This window comes from Lagenorhynchus albirostris, chromosome 15 (genome assembly GCF_949774975.1).
Source record: "Lagenorhynchus albirostris chromosome 15, mLagAlb1.1, whole genome shotgun sequence".
NCBI lineage: Eukaryota > Metazoa > Chordata > Mammalia > Artiodactyla > Delphinidae > Lagenorhynchus > Lagenorhynchus albirostris.
The window spans coordinates 55,733,815-55,756,065 of record NC_083109.1 but is presented as its reverse complement, the minus strand read 5'-3'; the positions used below and the strand labels follow the sequence as shown (position 1 = coordinate 55,756,065).

At 40.3% G+C, this 22,251-nt stretch overlaps 1 protein-coding gene across 13 annotated transcripts in view; it reads right to left on the bottom strand.

The window, feature by feature from the left end:
- Positions 1-22,251, bottom strand: part of RBFOX1 (RNA binding fox-1 homolog 1) — a 362,962-nt gene that overhangs the window by 112,859 nt on the left and 227,852 nt on the right. For all 13 annotated transcript variants that reach the window (XR_009535051.1, XR_009535052.1, XR_009535050.1 and 10 more), the window contains exons 3-6: positions 16,842-16,985; positions 10,183-10,236; positions 3,335-3,427; positions 1,523-1,583 (exon numbers count right to left, since the gene is read on the bottom strand). Coding sequence is in view for 10 of the 13 variants with exons in the window: in XM_060122300.1 (XP_059978283.1) it covers positions 1,523-1,583; positions 3,335-3,427; positions 10,183-10,236; positions 16,842-16,985 (352 nt within the window). In the remaining 3 variants the exon portion in view is untranslated. The remainder of the gene's footprint in view (positions 1-1,522; positions 1,584-3,334; positions 3,428-10,182; positions 10,237-16,841; positions 16,986-22,251) is intronic.

Sequence of the window (22,251 nt, the reverse complement as noted above, 5' to 3'; positions counted from 1 at the left end):
AACAAAACTACCAAATGCTTGTAGTATTGTTTATAATAGAAAAAAAATGTCAATCAGTACGTGAGGTGGGAATAAACCCATATATTCATTTTATGGAATATTATGTAACCACTAAAAAGAATGAATGTAGTCTGTATGTATTAACATTGAAAGAACTCCATATGACTTATAAAAGCCAATTAGAAATGATATGTACACCATGTTCATATAAAAAGAATGCACACACTACTGTGAATGTTATAAATATATACTGAGTACGTATATATACAAGAAAGTGCAAAATAAAGGTATAGACAATAATCTGTAATAGTGGTACCTTCTGAGGAGGTAGCTGGGAAACCAAGGTGGCAGTAGTGTCATTCAAAATATAGTTTAGCCTTTTCTTCCCCCCCTTTTTCCTTCCCTCCTTCCTTCCTTCCTCTCTCCCTTTCTCTCTTTCTTTCTTTTCCTTTTTTAATGTCTGTATTTCCATGTTTCATGTGTAATTAAAATGTTAAAAATGGAAAATTCCATAAATTTTTCCTTAAGACTGTAATAAAATTGCTATTTTTTTAAAATCTATAAACCAAAAAATATCTTCCAGTCTCACAATTCAATTCAACCATTAACATTTTGGTGTACTGCCTACCTTAATTCAAATCATGCTATACATATAATTTTCTTATTTTAAAATTTTTAATTCATTATGAGGCCCTTTGTAGTCTTCATCCTACTCATTTTAATGACTATAATATTCCACTAAGCTCTAACTTTAACTTACTACATTACATTCTTTCTAATTCTGGTACAATTAAGTATGTGATTAGCATATCAGCAGCCTCCCTCCCCCCATATATCTTAAGAGACATTTTTTCTGAGAAGGATTAAAGAATCAAAATGTGTGAACATTTTAAATAACTTTTCATACATATTAAATCCTTATTATGAAGCGTCTTGAGATGTCTTCTTCTAGAGCAAGGGCAGAAATGCCTTGTCCTGAAGGGGTCTGCAATACACAGCAACACCCTCACCTGCCCCCAAATGCCACTGGTGGGCAACCAGTTCTCACTATGGAACTGGTCATGAGACACCATCTAAGGCACTTTAAAAGCCTAATAGCTCCAGAGAAGATTCAAAGCCAGAACCAAATTCTGCAGTCCCACTTCTGGGGATGATTAGTGATCAGTGAAGAGGTGGTGATGAAAAAAGAAACAAACAAAACTTCCATCCTCCTTCAACTAACTCTAATAACAATAAATTAAATTACCCAAGTAATTCCTAAATAAGTACTGTATCTCACTCACATGGGAGTTATTACAGAGAGACTGAAAGAAGGACATGCACTCTTAACCTGAGAACTAAATTTGCCTTTGTCATGAAATTTATCTTATTGATTCAAGTGGTTCACTGTAGCAGGTCAGCAGCAAGGACACAGTAGCCATGCTGAGGCAAATATGGCTTGTTGAAACAGATTCCCCAGTTAAATTACTTAATAGATTCTGAGGTAGAGACAATTTCTTGTAAAAGGCCAATCTCTACTTACCATTTGTATAAGGGTTGACAGTCTTTTTATTTGTCATTACACGTGCTGTGGCATTATTTACCTATGTACATAGAAAACTCAAATAAGCACATATTCCAGGGCCAGTCCACAGTTCAATTAGCTGCATGCATTATGACAGTGATTACTTATTAAAAAAAAAAACACCAAAAACTAAAATGCATTTTAATTTATAAAAGGCAGTAGGTGCATAACAAAATCATACATTTTTATAATTACATTTACTTCATAACCATTTTAACTTAACAAATCATTTCAATAAAGCAATGTCATATCATTTAAAAGTTTAATAAGGAGACAGTAAAAGCAAATTAAAAGGAACTGCATAATTGAAGACTGAAAAGCATGCGTGTACTCCATGGTAACACAGAAACAATAAATATTTTTTAAACATAAAATAAGGTTCACATGAAGGAACATGCAGTGGAATAGAAGAGGGGAGAGACAAGGTACAAGGGAACATAAATGTCAAAAAAAGGACAAACAAGTTTTAGCCGTATGCAACACTTTACGAGGGAAGAACCATCGGGAAGCAACATCTAGCATTCAACACTTGGAACAAGAGCCTTTTACATCGCAAGAATTAACAAAATCATTCAAGCTTTAAAGTCACAGCTAACAAAAGGATAAAAGAGAGGGTGCATTGTTTAACACAATATGGAGTTAACGATCTGAGTAAGATGTGCACTGGTCATATCTCAATCCAGTCAGTGCCTCCCAGGCTAGCTTAGAACGTACACTCAGTTACAGGCGTACCAATATCCAAAAAAATAGAGCATCAAGAAAACTTAATACAACAAGTCAAAAAAATTCACGTGGTATATATATGTATAGAGATATATCAGCACTAAATACGTGAAACGGCAGATGGATTTCACCACTTACCATTCACCACCATCGCCAGCATGAGTTTGTATACAGTTACCATGGTTACTGAGAGTTTGGTGAGGGGCCTAAGGGTTATCGTCGAGGGTGGGAGGAAATGAAAGGCAAAATATGCAACATCTTACTCCAAAGACTAAAGCATTTTTAACTGGTATTTTTTCTTTTTTTTTTTTAAGTTTTAACAAATACTACCCTGTGGTCATTTTGAGGGAGAGTCAGTGGTAGAAAGAGCAGATTCTGAGTATCGGAATTTTAGCGGTTTTTTTTTTTTCATGAAGAACGGCCAGATATTGAACAGGAAATCCTGTTTGGTTATTCACTTTGTGATCAAAAGAATATAAAGTTCAAACTGGCTTCTTAAAAAAACAAAACAAAAAAAAAAAAAAAGAAAGGTTTCATGACAAAAACCTCTCACTTTTTTTTTTTTTCCCAAACAATAGTTCTCTTGAACGCCATTTCTTTCACAATTTGGCTTAATTTGCACACCACTGTGGATCCCTCATCAACCCTGTAGTGGAAAGAAAAAGAAAAGGAAAAAAAAAAAAAGAAACTGCTCTGTATTTTGTTTTGTTTGGCAACACTCTCTCCACTGCTTGGAATCTACTGCACCCATTGGTTATAAGACATGAAAAATAAAATAATTTAAAAATCCCTTTCAGATTAACCTTTCTTTTGTCTCACTTTTGCCATCCACCTTTTAGCAGTAATAAGAGTAACATAATAAAGGAAAATTTAAAAAAAATTAAGGCCAGTTTTCCTTTTTATATATAAATATATATATATATATATATAAACAATGAGAAGGGAGTAGGGTCACATACAAGACACAATGATGCATCTGAAACAACAAATGAGCGTGAAGCAGACACTTATCAAAAAGATGAAAAGGAAAATATTTTGGACATGCACCTCGATTTTACGGCCCTCTACCACGGTGCCGTGTAATTTCTCCCTCGCCCTGTCCGCATCGGCACTATTTTCGAAAGTTACGAAACCAAATCCCTGCATGCAGGAGGGAGAAGGGAAAACAACATGCAGATTATTATTTTCAGTCAACGACCACTGTGGAACGTTCTCTCGCTTTAATTTCTATTTCTTGTCCTGGCTTCAGTTCTGTAACATGCAAATTAGAGAAATTATAAGAGTACTAAAATGTGCAATAAGTAAGCGACAAATGTGAACAAGATTTTTGTTTTCTGTCACCCGTTAGCTGTCACCCCTGAAGAATTCAAAGAATGATACCAGAAATACCTTTCTAAATGTCACTACAGAAGAAAAGAAATCTAACGGAAAGAAAATGAGATCAAAATAAATGTACAGTGTCTTCACAGAGAAGAAAATGAAATAACGAGGAAAAAAAGGGAACCACTTTATTGACATGCAAATTAAGAAGAAAAGAAAAGAAAACGTGTGCACAAAATTCAACAATGAATGCCAGAATCTTCTAACATTGCCTACAGAGTCATGCTGTGTGGTTTTAAGACCAACTCTTCTCCATGCAGTTTTAGGGTTATTCAAATTTGTCAATTCTACAGCCTTTATGTCTCAAAAAATAAAAATTAAACGCCTAAAAAAAAGGAAAGACCTTTTTTTATAATAAATCTTAAACTCTGATCTAATAAGCAAAATAATCCCATGAAATGAATAGAAATAAACATCAATTGATTAATAATGCAAACAGTTCAAGTAACATTCTTGTATTAATACTTCCCCTCTGACCCTGAAAATAATATACATGCTTCGGAATTTGTCAACTTTCCCGACTACTTTATTAACCCAAAAGGGAAATGTGTATTCATATGGTAAAGTCCTAAGACATTATGCTGGTATTCATTTATCAAATCAACTGGTAGAAAATAAAGAAGCTCCTTTAATAGAATGTCATTTATAATAACACTCTGGGAACTTTTATTGGTCAATAACAAATATACCCTTTTCTGCACCACTGGCATATTTTGTTTAATATTTCAGCCTCAAAAAACAACCCCCCAAACATCGCATTGTTAAAAATCCATCCTTTTTCTTCACTGACACTGTTCCTAAGAAGAGTACAGAAAATATGACACATTATTTTTACAACCCCTAAAAATATTTGTACATCTTGTTCAGAAATATACACCAACCGTTTGAAACAATTCCAGTGCAAATATGCCCAGCTCGTTCTGGTCTTCACAGTGTAAACTGGGTGAAATAATGCAATGTGCCAGGACTCCTCTTTGTGTTCAGTAATCTTTACATAAAGGAAAAATGCTAGCTTTAAGCTTAGCTGGGGCAGTAGGACAGTCTGTCCCACTAATAAAATAGACCGTCATTACAAATCACAGCTAGTCATTAGCTGTTAACTCTCAGATCCTCATTAGATTGCTAAAGGGATGTCCGAAACTCAGGGTATTTAGAGAGCTGTTACCCAGTGCTTTAACTAAGAGAGAACTTTCCAATATTAAGATGGGCTCATGCATAGAAGAAACTAGCTGTGGATGTCTTCAAGTTAGATTAGATAATTATCTGATAGAGAAAAAAATTAATTATTCACTTGGGGGATTAGGCTGAATTACTCTTCATATTTCCCACAGTGAAGGTCCATGATTAGGGTAGGTCTGAACTATTTGATTAACCTAATAAGGTTACATGCTTAGAAGGACGCTACTTAGTTCTATACATCACTGGTAGGATGCCCACATTTGGTACTCAAAGATACGTGCCGATTAGTTTTGAAATAATAGCTCTTCAACAGGCAAAAGACAGAATTTGGGGGAGGGGGGTTGCTCTATTTGATGGCTCTGACTCTTAGCCAGTGGGTCCCACACTTAGTTGTACATCAGAAGGAACTGGAGAGCATATTAAACATTCAGATTCCTGAGCCCTGACCCATATCTATCGGATCAGAATCCCTGAGTGGAACCCAGAAATCTGCCGAAAAAGTTACCTATGCGGCCCAGCAATTGGGTTTCCATGGCCTCTCATACCACTAAGCACTATCAGAAGGATTCAGTTCTTTGAATGAGTAGAATATTACATTGCCAGTTTCTATAGAGCAATTTAGGGAGTGGAGTGAGTTTTTGAGATGAATATCTATCTGACTTGGTGATTCGTATCTTAAACCTAGGGGTCAGCCAAAATCACATAGGAATGTTCTCTTCCTGACCTCTAAGCCCAGTGCTCTAGCATCCATAGCCATGCCATACATTTAATAAGTAATTAGGGAAACTAGGACTCCGGCTCTATCTGGGGCAATTCTTTCACTTGGCAAGGAAAGGAAGTCCACAGTCCGATGTGATTTATCGATGGAGGGCTTGGTGGCATCATTGTTGTCGACAGGCACTAACAGTCGGTGTCACCGCAGTGCTGGAAGGAACACAGGCAGGAGAAAGTCGAACATGCCACCCACCTGTCTAACACGATCCCAACGAATCGAGTCATTGTGATTGTGGTCTGAGCCCAGAGCAAACCACACTGGCCTAAAAGCTGCATCATGTATGTCAGGGAGAGGTGAAAGTGAAGATAAAAATTTATTCTGAACCCCAAGTTCATAAACTAAAAAGGAATTCTACTCCATTTTCACTTCATATATAAAGTGAAAAATATATTTATTCTCTTTATTATTTTTTTTACTCTCATTATTTTCTGCTAACCTTTTTTTTTTGAGTGGCTCATTTCAACCTGCTGAGATGCCTAGCTGAGATCTGGCAAAGCTGGGTTCATGAAGACCTTGCTCCAGACTCAGTCCCCCAAATACCAAAGGGATTCTCCTACGTGTGCCATTGGACAATCCTACCTCCCACCCAGGTAAGAAGTGCTATGATGTCCCTGGGTCAGAAGATGGCCAGATTCTCATCTGGGGAGCTACACCATAACCAGAGACCACCAGCTGTCCATTTTTAGGCACCCTCTCCATCAAGCACAGGTGCTGTTTCTTTTGACCTGCCTCGTGGTCAGAATTCTGTCTTAAGCAAAATGTAACTTGCAGAATACTCTTAAAATATTTTGAATATTTTTATCTCAGTCTTAAAAAGGGGATCAAAAGAAGCACCTTCTGGACTTGGCCTGGTGAGCACAGGAAGGAACTGAGTGCAACGCAATAGCCCTGTAAAGATCAAGTGTGCAGGAGGGGCTGTATGGGGGGAGTCAGATGCTCCCTAAGTGCTGGAGGAGAGACACTGCTTCCCAGGGTTTACCTTAACAGAGAAGGGGGAGCTAAGAGAAGGTGCAATCCTTCAGGAGAAGAGAATCTGGGATATTTGTGCCCTATGATGGGAAGGCATGACCCCTAGGCAGATAATGGCAACCCTAATGTGGACCAGCCGTGACTTGCTTATTTTTAAATCTTTTTGTGAAACATAAATTCTGATCTTCCTGTATCCCAGTTATTTTTCTACTTTAGTCTTGTGGGATATATTGAGGCGATATCTTCCCTTTTTGTAGTAATACAAATACAATATTTTATAGCTGAAATAAAGGCTCTGAAGTATCCGGATGGATGTGTGCGCTGACTTTTCATCTTACATGAAAATCTGATTCCACCAGTTTCTGGTGCAGAGAACTCCTATCACCTAGAAGAGGAGAGCTGTTGAAAAGGGTCTGAAGGCTCATTTTCCTGTGGGACTAAGGGCTTTATGACCCACTTGTTCCCAATCGCCTTTTCACACGCAGACCCTTCTCCCTGGAAGACCATCTTCCCTCCTTCCCCGACTCATCTTTTTCTCGCAGCTTAAATGCCACTTCTCCCAGAAACCCTCCCAGCTTCCAACAAGATTGGTCTGCCTGCTTGGAGTCTCAGCAGCCTTTTCGCTGAGAACACAGCAAACTCTGTTGCATCTGTTTGTCTTAAGGATCCGTCTCTCAGGCTACTCTGGAAGGTCTGTGAGAACAGGAAGCACTTCTGTCTCGCTCATGTCCGATTCACCAACCTTGTACTGGAATGCAACCAATACTATAGACATCACTGAATCAAAGAGCAGACTGCGTTTCCTAGTCTATGAAAAAGCTATCTCTGGCTGCACCCCCCAAATAAAATGTTTCAGAGGTAAACACAACATCTTAAAATCTCCAAAAAGGAAAAATGAATGATAGTATCTCTCACCCTGAAATGCTATCTCATTCCATTTTCCAAGTCTGGCAGATCTTTTCTGAAAGTGATTTCCTTGTTTACTTGCTATCCTTCTATACATGAACTTGTACATTATACATCCCCAGGATGATATAGATACTGCTTGTGTGTATATAGGTGTATATGCACAGGCACACGCACACACACACACCAAACACCCACATTGAGCCTCCCTCATTGAGCATTGAGTGGCTGTCTTGGGATGGTCCCCAAAGACGACGGCCAGAAGGTCAGCTCCTAGCTTGTAAGCTCTCCTGTATTTCCTGGCTACTTCTCCAATACCAAAGGATGAAAATCAGGTCATACCAACAGTTCAGGTTTCTCGACCATTAAAGTGGAAATGTTCCTTTAAATAAGACCTTTTCCCGTAAAGGATAACGTCAAGTACGAAAGAAGGATATCCCCGTGTGAGCTGTTTCCTTCATTCAGCAGTTCCCAACTGGACTGTCTCCATGACATTCCAGTGGTACCAGTCAGCTCCCACACCTGCAAGACCAGTTCTTTCAGAGGGAGCAAACCCACTGAGAGAGGCTATTTTTGATGGTTCTTAATCAAAAAAAAAAAAAAAAAAAAAGGCTTCACAGCTTCACAAAATCAATCTCTCGATGCAGCAAATTTAAATGGTCTTATTCCTAAAGCCCTAGAGACAGGCTAATCACGAGAACGAGGGAAGAAGTCTTAAAAATAGCACCACCATTGTCCTTTCAAAATAGCAAATGATATTCTTCTAATGTCCTTAAACAGCTCTCGAAAAAAATTAGTTTCCTCCAACTTGCAAAAGTTACAAAACAAAGTACACATGGAATATAAATTTAAAAAAAAAACACCTTTAAAGGCAGCAGTGCTAGGACGCAGGATTAGAAGAAAGTTGGCCAACATCTTCTATAACTTTGCCCAGAATACATCAGTCCTGAGTGAAAAGGATCAGGCACATTTTTCTCTTAATGCACTTGACTTTGCACATATAGAAATAGTACCTGTAATGCTTTTCATACCACAGCAGAAAGAGAGTTAGCTTATTTTTCCCGCAGCCTGGAGGTCAAACTACTGACATATTACAAGGATGACTGTAAAACATCTGAAATTACACAATGATGAGCTCCCTAAAGTAGCAAAACCAGAGAGTATAATGAATTGATTTTTCTTTTTTTTTTTTACACTCATCTGGAATATCACACCACCATTTTGACTGTGGAAAAGAGAATACTGGCATTTTCTTTCTTCAATTCAATCAGCATTATCCTATTAGGTTAATACTAAACCTATTTAGGACGAAGAGGGTACAGACTGTCCAAGGAATAATAAAGGATTGCTTTGTGGGGAGGAAATGGTTACTATACCCAGGAGACTGGCTCTTGCCCCCTCAGGTAAAACCTGTTCTTTTTAGTAACCCTCCTGGATGCTGGCTTGTCCCAAATTGCCTGTGTACGAAAAGCTCTGGGGCTGAACCCGGGATCTCTCTGTGCTTGGTAATCAACTTCTCTCCATCCCCACTTTCACAGTCTGGGGATGTGAAGGCAGTTGAACATTCCTGGCAGACCGGAAACCAGGCAGAGTTATTGAACGTGTTCCCTTTCTAGTTCCTGATGTCAATATCCAAGTCTTTTGCAGCATCCTTCCCTGTTACCACAGTATCTGCGGCTGCTCTGCCAAATGCACTGCTTTCCTCCGGGGAGATTCTGATGGCTCTCTTGCATTTTCCGTCGATGCAGGTAGAAGGAGGATGCTTTAGCAACCTCGAAGCCCCAGGGGGCGAAGGGCTAGTTTGCATTCAAAGGAAGCGAGGGCGTGTGTCAAAAACAGGAAGACATAGGGTTTATTAGTTTAACCACAGCCCTGGTAGGTTTGTTAAAACACAGATTGCTGGGCTCCAATTTCTGAGGATCTGATTCAATAAGGTCTGGGTTGGACCCTGAGAATCTGCATTTCTAAATTCCCAGGTCGTGCTGATGCTGCCCGTCTGGATACTGCTCTTAGATGACCACTGATACAGAAGATGTTTTGGAAGAGTTGGGCTTTTTTTTTCCTACCAACCTATTTCCATTTTGGAGTTTGACCACATAACCTCTGATTTTTACTAACACTGTTAGCTCTAAGAAAATCTACTTAAAAATTGGTTTCCCAGAAAAAAAAAAAAAAAGGTAACTAAAAGCAATGGCAAATTGCAAAAGGTGGGTGGGTACACAGACTAATGGATCAAGTTTTATTCAAAAGGTTGGTGTATATGAGATTTTCTCCCCTACAACCCAGGAAAAGAACTGCACTTTATTAATACAGAATAATCACATATTTACCTGCTCATGAGACTATCAACTCACTTTTTAATATAAAGAACATAATTATCACTGAAAAACAAAAATGTAGCAACAACATTATTTTTTTAAGCATGGGTAGTTTTCCTCTGGAAAATTGATATATAGACATCTACAGATATATATAAAACAGCGATTTAAAATTACCCCCTCATACATTTTAAACTGAATCCAATGTAGTCCCCACCATTTTGGAAACGGGAGGTGGTCCCTAAAGGAATTCCCACGGAAGTGTATTTTCACAACGTACTGATTAAAACAGTGCAGTTGTTTCCCCGTATTTATAACAAGCATTTCAACATAAGCTAAACAATTCTAAAGTGAATGAAGTTGCTTACCTTTGAGCCTCGCTCATTAAAAATAATTTCAACATCTAAGATTTTACCAAATTGCTGCAAAGAAATAGAAATATTTTATAAGCAAGAAGAGAAACACACTGAATCATATTATGCGCATGGGTAATTGTGCCCCAAGTCAGAATTTGTTTTCTCTTTTAATGTCAAGGATATACATTTTATGTTGTTCTTTCATTAAACGATGCACTTGAACCAAGAGAAAATACAACCGCATGTATTATTTCCAAATTATGGCATATCCCACCATATAAGCTATCAGAATAGGGGCCCAGTACCAAGTATGTAACCGAGAGGTTAATTCTACTTTTCTTTCTTGATATGTGAGTGATTGCCTTCCCAGGCACTGAGCAGCAAAGATTAAAAACAGCTAGTATATACAAGGGCTCTTCTAGGGTACGTCACTAGCCACTGGGCAAAGCCCGCTTGGTAAAGTGGGATTTTGATAGTAAAATATCCGACTAGAATGGGATGTTGAGGATTTTGGACCTTGGCTCTGCAAAAGCCAGGAGCAGCCAGGCCATACAAGAGAAGTAAAGATAAAAGGAAGATCCACTACACAGACACCCATCACAAGCAAGAAACCAGCACAGTTGTGGTCTATCCTCAGGCTGAAATGTACTTCTTTCAAGATGATTCTCCTTGTTGTTAAACAAACAGATTTTAGACAATTAGCGTGAATAGGCTTTATAAAAAGTGGAAGAAACTCAACATATTCAAATCTAGAAACAAAGTTTCAGATGACAAATACATTAGGTAGCCTGATAAAATACAGATGCTTAGTTAAATTTAAATGTCAGATTTTTCAGGATAAGTGTACCCCACACAATACTTGGGACATACTTATACTTAATAAAATATTTGTTATCTGAAATTAAAATTTCTGATATTGTGTCTTGTATTTTGTAACTTACTATGACTAGTAACAGACTACCCTAGTAGTCCTAGTGACACATGCACATCAGTCTGTAATTCACACTTAAAAAATGGGAACATGGACCCCGCTCCAAAAGCATTTGATAATTCAAAATCCTTTTCCCTGATGCTGGAATCCTTTCTGTTTTCTTAGATCGCATGAAGTCGAATGGGCATTTTTTGAGTGTGGTCTGTTCTACATGAGTACAGGTGGGAGACAGTAGCGCAAAAGTGTGTGACAAGGCCCGGGGGAAAATCAGATAGAAATTTTACCCTGACGCAGAATGAGAGCAAATGCCTGTTTCAGTGATTATAAAACAAACAGAACAACATAAAGTAAAATTTCCATCCTCTTTTTCCCTGATTTTGAGCCTTCCTATTGTTCCATTTGCTTTTGCAGCCTGAATTTTTATTACATCTTTTATAACCCTAGGAGATTCTGTATTCTGTCTCTCTCCACTGGGTGGAAAGCCTTAAGCAGCCTTTGTGTAGCAGAGGATGGAGCCATGGGGAGGGAGGGGCAGGAGAGAAAGGGAACAATTAGATACAGAGAATTAGGGGCAGCTTGACTGACCCATGTGCACCACTCACAGAATACTGGGAGGCCCGGAGAGTAAGTGTCAAGAAGGTCTTACTGAGATTCAAAAAAAAAAAAAAAAAAAAAGAAACAAAAAAATTTGGAATATACAGAGGCTATCCTCTGGAATGTACAAATAAATCTACATTACTCAGAAAGACAGAAAAACATATGTATGCTCCAGTCGAATATAAATAGCTCAAAATCTTGAAATGAGAGTAGTTTTGACTATGAGAAAAAGAAACCCAAAGCTATGTCATCTTGGGTCACAGAAATGTGCCCATCCCTCAGGATATGTACCCATCCAGTAGATTACAGACTTGAATTCTTCTTGTGGAGCAGAAGTGCTTCTCTACTTCAGAGAGAAGTAGAAGGATAGGAAGAAATCAAGAAGAGAAGGCTCAACCAGGAGAGAAGATGGAAGGTCTACATCTCTAGCATGCCGTATGGAAATACCAAGAAACACGCAGCTAACTCACCCTGTAATTTGTGGACACTAAACTATTCTTTTGGTCAAGAGAAGATTCTTCTACTGCATTTTCCGTGCCCTTGATTTGGGCAGAGAAAATCGTTAAAAATAGAAGATAATTTTCAGATTTGGGAAATGCAGGATTTGCCATTGAAAGGTGAAGTGAATTTCATAGTTAAAAAGTCCTCCAGCTTTGTGAACTCCTCAGAAGCCATAATTCTGATATAACCTCCTTAGAATATTCAGTCCAGACAGATGCTATCATATTTATTTCAGGCCTAAGAGGCTGGAAGCACACATATTTATGGATAGAGAAGCTTGAAAAGGACTTCCTCTAAAACCACGAAGCAAATGTCATCCATGGAACATTCTCTAAGCAGTCAACACAAAAACACTTCCTTTAAAGTAAGATCTGGTTGAGACAGAACCAATGAAAAGGTAATCTTCACAGGTGTCATTCCCTGAATGGAACAATGGCACCATATGCCCTGAAACGGCCCCCAGTGTTTGCCTCTTTGGCAGTTGCCACTGGGTGGAAGATCCTCAAAGCCAGTGAAACAAGCCATAAGAAGAATGCTGATGTAAGCCCCCTCCCCAAGGCAGTTGTGTACTATATTTATAGCACCAACAGTTTAACTGGGAAGTTTGGTACGAATGGTGTAAACACAGCTGGCACATTTTCAATTTAAATGGACACAACCCATTCGCAGACATAACTAGGATTTGTTTGCTCAACACCGACATTCAGCCGCGTTCAACAACATCTCAGAATCCAGGCGAGGTGTTTCAATAGCTGTGTCAAGGATAAAATCCAGGAGCTTACAGGCACACACTTGGGCAAATAGGTACCACCCATTTTTTGACATTCTCAGATCAAATAATATTTCTCTGAAAACCTCTGAAAAGTGTTCAATGGATACAGTATAAAACATGAAAGTAAAGCTTAGTTCAAAGAGTGTGCATGGAGGCTAAGAAAAGGCATCATCCCAGTTTTCTTAGGGTCGGCTTCATGTTTTGGATGCAGAATAGAAGGCAACATGCCATGTCCGAAAACATCTCTATTTTGTTATACATCAAAGGTGATCGTGAAAGCTTCTTTTCTTCTCTAATGAAAACTTCTTTTGCATGTTCTGAAAGTCATGTAATCTGTGTCTGGTGACAATAGAGAATTCAGTGGATCATATTCATGCCCCAAAGGCCTGTATTTTGATAACGAAAGCAAGGCTGTGCCCTTGACAAGGCAGTGGTAAAATCTGAAGCCAGTACTCACTGAACAGCTGTTTCTGAAGACAATTCTAGAATGAAATGCCTTGTATCAGAGGCCTGGATCTATAACCACCACCTCTCTCACACCGCAAATGCTTACTATTAAATATTAAGTTAAATTGAGCTTTTTATTCAAGAGCAAGACATTGTGATTAATTTGGTGGAAATCCATACATTGCTTTCATGGGTTCATTGAAAATTCAAACGGAAAGGAAACGTATGCTCTGACATGATCAAGAAGTAGGTAGCTGGGGCCAGAACCAAGGCCCCTGATAATATAAGATCCCATTCACTCACACGCCAACTGGTGTTTTAAAAAGACTCTGGCTTCTGCTTTGGATGTTGTGGCCACATCATGTTTTGACCAAGGAAAGTTCCATCTAAAAAAGAAAAAAAACCCAGGAAACCTAAGATGACCTGGATGATTTAATGCCAAACACTGGAACAAATTTATCCAAAAGAGAAGGAAGTAAAGAATATAAAGCAAGGTGGCGCAGTGGTGGAGAGTCCACCTGCCGATGCAGGGGACACGGGTTCGTGCCCCGGTCCGGGAAGATCCCACATGCCGCCGAGCGGCTGGGCCCGTGAGCCATGGCCGCTGAGCCTGCGCGTCCGGAGCCTGTGCTCCGCAATGGGAGAGGCCACAACAGTGAGAGGCCCGCATACCGCAAAAAAATATATATATATATAAAGTGAATTGTGAAAGAAGGGAAACCAGGATTCTGACAAAGAGACACTAAAGCCACACATTAAAAATAAAATGTTGAGGCACCTGCGGTAACCATTAGGCCTGCAGGGGTTGCGAGCTTCACGGCTGAATTGTTCACGGTTACAGAAGTTGTTCTAAACACTGTCACTGAAAAAGGAGGCTGTTTTTCCATTGGGTTTTGGTTTTGGTTTGAAATCCCCATGGCCATATTGAACAAAAGAGACCAAGAAGAAAAATGCAAAAATCTTTGTGAGGGCTTTTCTCTGCCATCTCACTCCTTGTAGCCCCTGCCAGAGTGAAGGGACCAGGCCAAAACAGCAACAAAAGGAAAGACGACATCTCATGTCTCAATGACTTGGAAAACACCTGATTGGGATTAAAATGTGATTTCTTAGAGTCTCTATGAACCGAAAGAGGAAACCACGTTTAATTCTCTCAACTGGAGTGGAGGAACCAATCAGAATGTTTACAGATGCCTTTTCACGTGATTCATGCCATTAAATGTATCACGTAACCACACGAGTTTGCCGCCACCCAGGTTTGGCCAGGAAGGATACATTTTTTGCAGTATTAAAATTCCTTGGCTTCAGAATGGTGGTTGTAAACCAAGGAGGTCTCAGAGTTATTGCAGAGTCCAGGAATCCGTAGGTCCCCGATGATTTTTATGGACAAAACCCATGAAAAAATCTTGCATACTTTAAAAATTGGACAGAGAGGCAGTTTGTGATGAACTGAATTAATTTCAGAATTACCGAATGCTGCGTTTTCTGAATAGATAGATAGATTCTAAGTGTAGCTATCATCTTGTCAAATCCACATCTTGTCAGTTGCTTGAAAATTTTGACTTACAAAAAGTAGCTCTGAAACGAGTAGATTTTGATCAAGGTATGACAACCGGTAGCACGATCCATCTTTTGGCAAGACTTTGCTCTATGCCACCTGTTCTACCCCGATAAGAATAGAGAGGCTCAGATATTCACACAAGCAGGATCTCTTCTTCGGAGTCTAGCTGTGAATATTTTGAATACCTTAGCAGTGTAGCCCTCTGGTAACTTTCAAGATAACAAAGAAGACAAGCGAGGACAGAGCATCCTCAGGGGTGGGAGTTAGGGTGTGTTGCAATGAGTGACACCAGAAAAGAGCACAGGATGGCCATTAAGAGGACCAAATTCAAAGCCAGCATCCCAGTGACACTTGATGAATTAAGACACATTGAAGAACAAGACAACTTCTGAAGCTGACGTGGCAAAAGGGATCTAATTCTTCTGGCTGTTGATCATTCAAACCTGGTCTCACTGCTTTACACACACTTAACCTTGGCTTTAACTTTGAATGTTCTGCACTTTTCAAAGTCATCTTTGACCTGAAAGTGCCCGAGGGTATCTCTGCTCTGCAAGAGTCTGAGGGCTCAACTCAAGGTTATTACCAAATGAGAGAGATAAAAGAGCAGAAGTTGACCTTTTCCACTGAAATGTCAGGATTCAAGCCTGGGCATCTTAAATATGAGGACGCTTCTTTGCTTTTGTGTCAGATGCACACTTGATAAACATCACGCATGTTAAAGAAAATGTTCATGCTAACCCCTCCATTGTGGAGTGATGACACAGAGCTCGCCTTTTCACATGGGGAAGGAGATCTAGTTGGCTCAGAGCTAGGCATTAAAGTTGAGCCTCTTCTTATTCCTTTTGTAATATCTGCATCCATCCAAAAAGCTTTTAGAAGGGGAATCTCTAGGCCACCAACCTCTACTCTAAGTCATATGTTAAGGACGTAGTTTTGTTCATTGAATCCACAGACATTTCCCACCAATGCTGGGCTGTCATAGACAAAGAGACTGACTGCATTTGCAAAAATGAATACTATCCAAGTCCTGTCGTAGCTTTGTCCTTTGATGGAACACTGAGTCCAAAGAAATGGCAAACTCATCCCTTCCCAAGGAGGATGGTGCAAATATCGTCCAGAAAAAGAATCAGGGTCACAATGTCCCATGAGCAAGCAACCCTATCATTTCTTTTCTCTGGGTTGGTGGTAGCTTCTGCCCTGCTCTGTGTTCCACCGTGGTGCCTGGGCAAGGCTGTCATTTGTGGCATATGACATCACAATCAAAATCTCTGAATCCTCACCACGGATTCTGGGAGAACGTACATTGCAGGATGCATGTCAGACTCAGAAATCTGTAGTGGTTTTGTTTTGTTTCAGTGAAGCTTTATGCAGAACTAATTATTCTCAACTTCCTCTGAAATCTAGATGCTCAGTGCCTGGGAAAGAGTAAGGTCTGCAGAAATATGTCATGAGTCACTCTTCCTAATAATTTGGCAACTGCAATAGCAAGAAAAACCAAGGTGGATCATCATGGTTATTTTAGTCATGACATGGGGTCCCAGGCCACTCGATGGGGGATCATCAATGGGCTTGTTGCAACCATGTGTTATCTGGGAGCCCATTTTCCATTTGACATTCAAATTGCTAATTAGAAGAAGTACCATTGATCCAAGTGGAAAGCTGGTGAACATATGCAAAGAAATTCATACTAAAATCATAGAGATCCTGGCCCCAAGATACCCACAGACTAGGATCTAAAATGCCCTTTTTTCCCCAGCCATGTAAACACCTCACCTTCGTATTATGAATACCAAGAACTTACATGAGGAGGGAAGGGCTCTGGGGATCCCAGAGCGGGCACTGCAGAGGAGAAAGGCAGTACTTACGCCAAACATTTGTCGGAGGTCGGGATCCCGGAACCTGAAGGGGATGTTGGAGACGTGCAGCCTCTTGGGCTGGGACTTGTTTTCCGTATTTTCGGAAGGTTGTGTCTGGGGCTGACCATCCGTGGGCGCCGCATCATCTGTCTGCTAAAAGAACAAGAGGAAAGCAAAGAGGCTCTGAGTGGACCCGAATGTTCTTTCCAGTGTGCTTTTGCTTCCCCTAAATGGTAGGAAAATGCCAGAACAAAGGAATAAGGACAGGAAGAAACTGCTGAGTCATTCATTCATTCATCCAACAAATATTTATTGAACATCCACTGAGCGCCCATTACGGATCCAGGATTCAGCAGCAAGCAAAACAACAAAGATCGTTACTGTCATGGATCCTAATTCACACAGGGGAAGACAGACAATAAACTCATTAAGGAAATACAGAGCTGGCAGAAGGAGATAAGCACTATGGGGATAAAGCAAGGGGAGGGGCTCGCTGGTACTGGGGTACAGCGAGTTCTAATAGATAATTAGAGAAAACCTCATCTAGCAAAGGAGAATACTCATTAAAGGTATCCCTTCATCGAGGCTGTTCAAAAATCTGAAAATACGCCTGCATAATTGTTGAGGCCATACAGATAAAAATATTAGTAAATCTCCTAAAACATTTGAAGAGGCTGTTTGGTGTTCTGAAGTCCAAGTAACCACCTGCCAGACTTAAATTTTATTTTTTACGGTTTTCATTTTTCATTTCTTGATTGTGCAGGCCTGTGCTGTTCATTATGGTTGACCCCATGTGGCTCTTTAAAGTGAAATGGACTAAGATTAAGTAAAATGGGAAATCCAGTGCCTTCCTTGCACTAGCCACATTCAGCATGCTCAGTAGCCACACGTGGCTGGTGGCTTCCATGTCAGACAATGCAGATATAGAACATCTATATCTAGCAAGTTCTGTTGGCCTAAGTTGGTGTAGACAATGTTACATTATTAGCATAACTCATTACTCTGCCTCGCACTCTACCCCATCCCCCAAGTAAAAGCCTGGATAGTATGATATTACATTGACACCCCTATACAGGCAGGAACCAGGAGAAAAGCCACTTTAACATTTGAGTTAATCATATAAGCCATTCCCATACTCTCAGTTCTAGAGTTTTAACATTTCAGAGATGCTTCATTTCTAGATACTTTCTCTGCAATTAGCATGTACTGCCTCTAGGTGGCAGTAGATGCCACCTACATCAGATAACCGGTGTCGTAAAACAATGATGGAAAACCCATGCAAGAAGCCCATCAAATTTACCAGCAAGGGATTGTCCCCACCTACTTATAAGCAATTTAGAAGCATTTACCTGGGACAAAACTATCAATGCAGGCAGCTAGGTGTAAAATAATAAAGACAATCTTACCAACTAACATATGTATATATAAAGCCAAAATAACATAGGCATAATTAGTGACTTTCTCGTCAACCCTTGTATTTACTGACAGATTTCACTGGCAACTCCTTCCTAACACACCCTAAATTGTATCTGGAAGTCAAGACCTTCTGGTCGTTGCCATACTACTCTTCCAAGCTCCTTCGGTATTCAAAACCTACCAGCTAGCTTTCTTCAACTTTCAAGGGCCCCGTCATGAAGATAATGTACCTGGTCATTTTGCCAACGCTGTTGGATTGAATAAAGAGGATGGTGATCGTTTTCTAATCTGGAAAATGAGCAATAACAATGGTGCACACCTTATAAGGTTCTGTGACGACTGAACACGGTAACACATGATGCCGACTTGGTAGAGTTCTCGGCATACAATACAGTCAATAAATGGGAGGTAAGGCAATTTTTAGACTGGCGGTGATTTTTACAAAAATGTCAAAGGACACGTGCAAAAAGCCTCGCAGGAAACATGAAGGAAAGGTTCTCATACGTTTATTAAACACATCTTTCCTGAGCAACTACTATCCCCTGGACACTTAAGTTCGTCCTCCAAAGCATATGCAGTCCCCAGTTTAGTGGAAGTGAAAGAGGTAGAAAAAGACAACTGTAATACAGACTATTGAGAGCAGGGGTCAGAATGAATCACAGGGGGCTGAGTAAACTTAAATCAGGGACACACCACAGGCGTGCCGATTCTGAAGGTTACATTTTCACTGGGAGATGTTTAAGAGAAAAGGTAAAGGGGACCAATACTGTACCAGCAGAGGACAAAGCATGTGGCAGGATGCAGAGAGGTGAATCGTGTTCTGGATTCGGGGGAATACATGTGGACCTTTGTGTCACTAGTTGGTGGGCGTGTGTATGAAGGAAGGGCGGGAGAATACACTGTAGAGGGAGGCAGAGGTTGGACGATGAAGAACCCTGGGTGCAGCCCAAGAGGATACATTTCATCCTAAAAACTAGGAGGAGACACTTAAGGATTATAGCAGGGGTGTGACATGGGCAGTGCGAGACACAAGCTGAGCCATGGGAGATGAATGATAAATGTCTCTTTCCTGGCTGGCTGACTCACCAATTGAATGGGTGAATGCATTACGAGTATATGAAGAAATGAATGAATGAAGGAGTGAACCATCAGCTTTGCCACCTTCAAGTGATAGTTGAAGAACAATATTATAACACTGAGACCCAGAGCAGGGACTGTATTTTCTCTGCTGGTAATATGAAGTCTGGCGACATACCCATGAGATAGATAGAAATGACTTTGCATCATGAGACTGTCACTTTCACAGGGGTCAGGGGTCTTAACTACCCCAACAAAAGACTTCTCTAAGTTTGCAGAAGCAGCAGCTCAGCCCCCATGCTTTCAAGCCCACTTTTTCCCTCTTGTTAGAAGTTGCTGTTCAAATGCAAATTAAAACCAGCTCCTTCTCCTCCCAAGAAGGAAATTTAGATTTGGATTTGTGTATATCTGCTGGATATTTCAGCTTAATAAACCTAATTAGGAATTACAGAGATTATGATTAAACATATTAAATGATTAATAGCATTATGCTGCTCATGTGAAAATGAAAATTAATCATCTTTAGTCAAACAGGACTTTGGAGAAATCTTTGCATTGTTTCCTTTGATAAAAACATACACCGCTCAATTAATCATTGTGTTGCGTGTGCAAATATACAAATGCTCATAAATGGTTGTGTCGGAATACCTGTGTGTTAAAAGTAATTTCAAAGATAACTCGGAAGAAGAAAAACTCAACCAAAAATACTTCAGACATCATAGGGGAATGGAAAGGAAAGGGAAGAGGAGGAATGTCAGGATCCAGAGGTTGAAAAAGAAAAATAGAAAAAAAAACCTTTTAGATTGAGCGTGCCTGCTTCTGTGGTGTGATGTAACACAAGATGGGGCTTTGATGAGGACCAAATGTAGTAGGAGGTGAACAAAAAAAGCTACGACAGAGCCTCAGTCACGCTAGGAGTCAGAGCTACAGGAATGACCCTTACTGACCCACATCTTGAGTACTTCAGGCTGTGAGATTTCCTTTTTGTTGGGAACTTTCAGAGAAAACATATTCAGAACATATTCAGTGTTTTATATCCCTCTATTAGTTTCCTAAGAAATTACCAAAACCCTGGTGACTTAAAGCAACAGAAATTGATTCTCTCCCAGTTGTAAGGGCCAGAAATGCACAATAAAGGTGCCATTGGGGCCACGCTCCAGCTGGAGGCTTCCAGGGGAAATCCTTCCTTGTTCTTCCAGCTGCTGGTGCCTCTTGGCTCAGCGGAGCTGCATTGCTCCAATCTCTCGTCTTCGTTTGGCCTTCTTCCCTCTGCATGTCTGAGACTCATCTCCCTCTCCCTTTTTCTTCTTACAAGGACATTAGTCATTGGATTTAGAGCTCACCCTAAATTGAGTATGATCTGGTCTTGAAATCCTTAACTTAATTACATCTGCAAAGACCTTTTTTTTTCCAAATAAGGTCACATTCCCAGGTTTACGAAGATCAGAACATAGACATATTTTTTGAAGGCCATCATTCAACTCACCAAGACCCCTGCTAAGCAAGCATACCGGAAATGCATGGAGAATGAGTAATTGTTATCAAGGGTTATCAAGGTGTGGTTGTACTTTTTACCAGCTCTGGTGGCATGGGGCTCTCAAAAGGGTTGGCCTCAACCCAGGTTCAGAAGAAGGGAGAATGTCCCTACTAGAGGTGCCCCCAGGCTCTCATCCATCACACTGGCCACTCTGATGAGTTCCCTAAAACGAGAAGAGACTTGAGTCTTCCCTTCAAACGCAGGGGCTCCAAGACCCCCTTTCTGCACCTGCTTCTGGATGCACTGACATGCTTCGACCGGGCTGAGGAGCGTTCCTTCAGCCCCCAGAAAGGCCACCAGCACTTGCAAGAGGAAGACCTGCCTGCAGGTTCCCTGAACAGATGGATAAGCATCCCTGAGAACTCCGCTGAAGCTTATGGCAAAAGCGTAGGGCACAATGTCTAAAGACAAAAACAATGTGAAAAAGCTGCACAACTTACTAAAAGAATGAAACATCTAGAGTGTGTCTTTCTGAAAGGCAGTGTCTACCTGGTTTGCAATTACATTCCCCAAGGCTTATGCATGTCAAAGCTTAGTGGGAATTAATCGTTGAAAGAAGAACTCTTGATTTATCCATGTCTGATGTTTTTCTTTTGAAAGTCATTTTGCCTCTAAAGTGGGAACCAACTGAATTAGAAATGTGCCTCGTAAACCCCATTTGGAAGATCAGAAGGTGGAACATAAAAACGAAGCAAATTCATACTGGTCCACTCGCTCAGAGATTGAAGGAAATTGAGACAAGTAAGGATGTGAGAGCCGTGAGCAGAATGGCCAGGGCACCATCCGTCTCAGAACCCTCCCATCCAGACCCTCACCCTGGTCTAGGAGATACAGCCCTAACCCCCTTGCTTCCTACCGCTCCCCTGTCTTGTTCATGGGCCTCTTTGCTCTCCCTTCAACATACTCAACACACGCCTCCTTAGTCTTTGCACCTGTTTGTTAGTCCCTTTGCCTGGGTATTTCTCTCCCCAGACGCCTGTGTAGCTTGCCCCCTCTTGCCAGTCAGGTCTCTGCCCAGATATCACTGATCGGAGAAGTCATCCCTGGCCCCATCATCTAAAACAGCCACAACACAGAAAACTAAAAATAGAATTACCATATGATCCAACAGTCCCACTCCTGGGCATATACCCAGACAAAACTCTAATTCAAAAAGATACATGCACGTCTATGTTCATAGCAGCACTATTCACCATAGCCAAGACGTGGAAACAACCTAAATGTCCATCAATAGATGAACAGATAAAGAAGATGTGGTATATACACACACACACACACACACACATACATACACACACACACACACACACACACACAAAATGGAATACTACTCAGCCATAAAAAAGAATGAAATAATACTATCTGCAGCAACATGGATGGAAATAGAGA